This window comes from Etheostoma spectabile, chromosome 4 (assembly GCF_008692095.1).
Source record: "Etheostoma spectabile isolate EspeVRDwgs_2016 chromosome 4, UIUC_Espe_1.0, whole genome shotgun sequence".
NCBI lineage: Eukaryota > Metazoa > Chordata > Actinopteri > Perciformes > Percidae > Etheostoma > Etheostoma spectabile.
This window is the reverse complement of record NC_045736.1, coordinates 33,611,793-33,616,885: the sequence shown is the minus strand read 5'-3', so window position 1 is coordinate 33,616,885 and position 5,093 is coordinate 33,611,793. Positions and strand designations below refer to the sequence as shown.

General features: G+C 39.0%; 1 protein-coding gene across 1 annotated transcript in view; it reads left to right on the top strand.

The window, feature by feature from the left end:
- LOC116688228 (copine-9) overlaps positions 1 to 5,093 on the top strand; it is a 206,748-nt gene that overhangs the window by 60,770 nt on the left and 140,885 nt on the right. The window contains exon 5 of the mRNA XM_032514085.1: positions 4,793 to 4,832. Within this exon, the coding sequence (XP_032369976.1) occupies positions 4,793 to 4,832 (40 nt within the window). The remainder of the gene's footprint in view (positions 1 to 4,792; positions 4,833 to 5,093) is intronic.

The following is a 5,093-nucleotide window of genomic DNA, read 5'->3' as shown; positions in this document are numbered from 1 at the left end:
TGGTTGACAAGTAGCTAATGCTAATGTAATTCTTGGTAGGTAACATAAGATTATGACACTGTCCAACACGTTCATTTACACCCACAAATTCATCAGTAACGTTAACTGTATAGACAGACAACTAATCTAATGGTAATTTAGCTAGCTAGGTAGCTAGCACATCCCCGTCTTCTGCCTTAGATGGAATGTAAGCTGACCCATCCACAGTCAGCCCCCAGCTAGCTAGCAACCATCCACTATCATTACAGCCCCAGGGACACCTCCACAGCCAGTCCCCAATCCCCGTTGGGGAACAATAAACAAGAAAAAAAAAACAAAAAAAACAGCTAGCAACCATTCACTGTCATTACAGCCCCGGGGACACATCCACAGTCAGTTTTGCTGCCCCTTATCCAATCTTGATCAGACTGAACTTAAATGTTAGCCTCTCTGGCTATGTTTCCCCCCCTTCACTCTCTTCTGTATCAATGTCCCATCTGCTTTTGTGCATTGTACATGTCTTCACATGGTCTGGGAGTGCTCTCCTGTTGGTCAGTTCTGGAACAATATTGCATCCAAAATATCTGCCGTGATTAATGTTACTGTGCCATTTACTACCTGTGTTTTGATTTTGAATAATTTGGCAGCCCTTCAGCTCTCTAAAATTCAGAAACCTGCTTTGTTTTGCTGGATTTACAGTGGCTAAGAAAATGATTGCAATATGTTGGAAGTCCCCTCACAATCTGTCCACCCAAACATGGACCTTTATCTTTCTGGACGTTGTGTATATGGAGCTGTAAAACTGTTAAAAACCAGAGCGTTCAGAACAGTGGGAAATCTGAACGTTTTAGGTCATGGGGATTTCTCTAAAATACTTATTTGAAAGTTTAACATGTAAATCTGGCATTATTACATTGTAGATATGACAAAAGCATATATGTTCACTTTAAAACTTACTTTATATTACGGATTTTTCTTTATGTTAGCTCTGGCTCTAATATTGGCTTTGTACTCATGGGCACAGATATGCCTACATGAAATGACTTAAGGGACAATTGAAAAGCACCAATCCTAACAGAACGGACAAAAGGAACTTATCCTGTCCTTTATTTATGCTGCTATCCTGTGTTATATAGTTAATAAAGACAGGGGTGTGCCCTGGTAGATCACCTGGTTGTGTTTGCACCCCATGTACTAAGGCTCAGTCCTTACTGCAGTGGCCAGGATTCAAGTCCAAGCCTTGGCCCTTTGCTACATGAAAGAAAAAATAAAATAAAGAAAACAAACACAGAAACTATTGTTTTTTTCTTTTAAAAGACAAGGACTACAATATATTGCCTCTCTAATGACACCTTCATCTATTTGCTCCTTTGGACTGTATTTTTTATATTACTTTCACCTTGTTCCCTTGCAGTTATAGGCTTTGTATATTTTCTATTCAAATTGCTATGATAAAAGGCTTAAAGGGTCCCTAATAACATTTGGGCATAGAAAGTGGCTTCATTGTCATAAATCTGTGTTAAGCTGGTAGTTGATTCAGGAGCAAACATGGAGAAAAGGTTAGGAAACAGGAACGAAAGTTTATCGAATACAACGGAAAAATGGTGCAAAGAAATCCTCTGGGACTGAGAGTGGGCAGACAGGTGGGAGGCAAGTCCAAAAAAACAATAATTAGGCTCGTACAGGCAGACTGGGCTTCCAGGACTGAAGCAGGAGCAAAAGACACACAAAGGCAGAAAGCTTAAATCTAAGACACTAGAGGACGCAAATCACACCAAAACCCACTAGGGCTGGCTGTAGTGAGTGTTACCCCTGTGGGTGGACAGACAATCTGACAGAGACTGGTCGGAGAGCTGGGGTTTAAGACAGTGCAGTGATTGGTGGATCGGCTTCAGGTGTGTAGGCAGCCACAGGTGTCCTGACGAGAAAGGAGAGAGAGCCAGGAGAGACACACCCACTCAGCACAGAACAGAAAGAAGGCAAAACAAATAAACACAAGGGAGAGGGAAACAGACAGGGGAGGCAGCAAGCCAAACCATGACAATCTGATAACGTTTGCTCGTTCAGTTTAGATGGGCCTTACACACTACTTGCACACTGGTTTGCTTATGACACTAGATCAAATGTCAGACATGTATGTATTACTTTTTACAAAGTCAATTCAGTTTAAATATGTGTTGCAGTTGGTTTGCTAGACAGCAATGAAAAATGTTGGTCTTCCTTTTGACATGGGTTTTTGAATAGTTGAAAGTTAAATACTTCAGTAGAGTTTTAAACTAGAAGAAAGTGGGTTGAATATGGATCATAGTAAAAAGATCATTATTAATAAACTAAGATTTATAAAGATGTGTCCGGGTTCTCCGCAGTAAGTCAATCTCGTTCTAGGTGGGTGTTGGCCTCCTCAAGGGTTTGTCAGCATGTACGTGCTCGTCTCGTGCACGGCCCACTAACCGAGGGAGAAAAAAAGTCTTTGCCTCTCGATGCAGAGATCTAGTTGGTCTGATGAAAAAAACAGCAGAATCACTTATCGTAACCCATTTGTTGGCTGTAACAGTAACGGCGTGTTTAAGATGGGAAGAGAAATCAATCAGACTACTTGTTACTGAAAATAGTAACGCTGTTATTTATAACACCGTTATTCCCATCACTGATAGACGGCGCACTCCATTTTGTCTAGAAAAACTTTGTTTGCAAATGTCTGTTAAATGTTGTGCGATTCAGTGCAAAAATGAATGGAAACTGTCTAAAAAAATGTCTAAAATCAATTTGATATACCAATTTGATTGCAAAACAGTGTGTGACATCATCACCACAGGTTTTTATTGGCTTTAAAGCCTTTGGATGGAAACACCTTTCACCAGCTTTAGTCACATAAGTTTTTTTACCGAACTTCAGATAATTTGATTGACACGTGGATGGAAACTTAGCTACTGTATGTTATGGACAGCACGCTCACAGCAAAACAGAAGTAAAAAGTGAGTTTGTTGTCCAAGGTATCTGAAGCTATCAACCATTTCAACTGTGGGGCTATTGATGACGTATCATGTTTATTTTGCGAAAAATGTCATTTTACTAGGTTTGTATGTGGGTTAGGCCACTGCACATCCAAATAATGCCCCACAGCCCGACAGTCTCCATAGCATAACATGTGAAAACTCGACCCTCCCTGCCTGGTGGGCCCAAATATATTTTCATCTTTTCTCCATAAATAACTGTATAAACACAGATATTTGTGCATTTCCTTAAAATCTAGCCAGATAGACATAGACATATGCCATTAGAGCCTGTTTTGCCAAAAGGCTATTTTTCATCCGTTGTCCCTGGACAGATCTTGAAACTGTCTACCATGAAACAACAATAAGAAGATTACAGTCAACAATATAAATATAAAAAGCCGTAAAACTCTTCAAAAAGTTTGCTAATACAGACATTAGGGTAAATATATATATACACACTACACATCGACACAACAGAGACACAAGTGGCAGCATGGTTGGGTTGAGGGAAACAACATATATTTATTACTGCTGACATGTCTGATGTGTTATGAACCAGTTTTTTAGATGTTTTTGAACAGAGTGGATGTGGTGAGTTCTCTGATGTTCCACTCTCGTGCTGCTGGGACTGAAAAGACACTCTGACTAAATGCACTTCTCCGCAAAGGAACAACCAAGGCCCTCCGGGTTAGTCTTTGTGTTCCTCATGGTTACAAACTGACTGAGAGGACGAGATGACAGACCATGGATGATTTTGTATAACAGACAGAAGTGTGAATATTTGATGACATTTTTCCAACTTAAAAGCTTATGCTTTTGTAAAATGGCACAATGGTGATATATTGACGGTTATTTATCCAGAATTGTGATTGTCTGTTTGTAAAGTGACTGTAAAGATTTTAGAGTTGTTTTGTTAGCCTGTGACCAGGTTGTAAAACGGTAAGTGATGTGAGACAGAACCTGACTGTACATGAACATTTTAGCTGCCTGAAGTGACCAGTGTGATATCATGAACCGGAAATTTGCGATATTAAATTTGACTCGATTGCAGATCTTTTGTATCTGTGATTTAAAAGTTAGTTTAGAGTCTATTAAGATGCCTAGGTATTTCAATTCTTTTTTTTTTTTTCCCAATTCAAAACTTTTATTTTTTCCCGTCACATAAATATCTGCCTGATTATTTGCAATGTTTGATTTAGAAAAAAAACATTGAAACTGTTTTATTCACGCAGGATTTATTTAATCATTCAGAGACATGGGCCATAGACTGTAAGTTTTTCAGCAACTTGTTTTGTGTTTCACCATGGGTATAAATGACTGTATCGTCTGCGTACATCTGAATATAGACGTCTGGACAAACTGAAGGGAGGTCGTTTATATAAAGTGAAAATAGCAGAGGCATATGATTAATAAAGAACCATGCTAGCAGTGATCGGCAGAGAGATTCAGAGAGAGATGGAGAGCTGAAGAATCCATGACATCTGTGTGTAATTATTCAACACACAAGTGGATTTCTTTTGTCAAACACAAACAGAATCCTTTTTCAAAGATGATAAGACTTAAGAGGGAATCCTTTGGGGAGAAAGTAGCCTTCAGAAAGAGAAAGAAGCGAAACGTCTGCCTGAGAAGAATTGTCTTTGCTCTGTATATTGGAGAGCAGTCCATTATATTTGTGTTGCTAGTCAAAACAAATTATTTTGTCTTTAAGCCATACTCTGAATCTGAATGTCTGTTGCATTAAGTTGTTGGGGGCCAGGGTGTTTTCGAAAGGAAAGTGAAAAGAAAAAGTCAGCTGTTTTTTTCTCTTATTTTTGCAGGTATAACGTGGATACAAGGGGCTCCAACCTTTCAAAACATGTAAGTTGCCTTTAAAAAATCCAAAAGAGAGGTGAAGTCCCTCCCCTTGCATTGGACCAGGACATACAGTTGTGTTCAAAATAATAGCAGTCCAACATCACTAGGCAAGGCAAGGCAGCTTTATCTATACAGCACATTTCAGCAATAGGGCAATTCAAAGTGCTTTACACAAAAACAGTTAAAAAATTAAAACAGATACAACGCAAGAATAAATGTTACAGTGCAGTATAATAAGTTAAACATTAAAGAAATGAACAACCA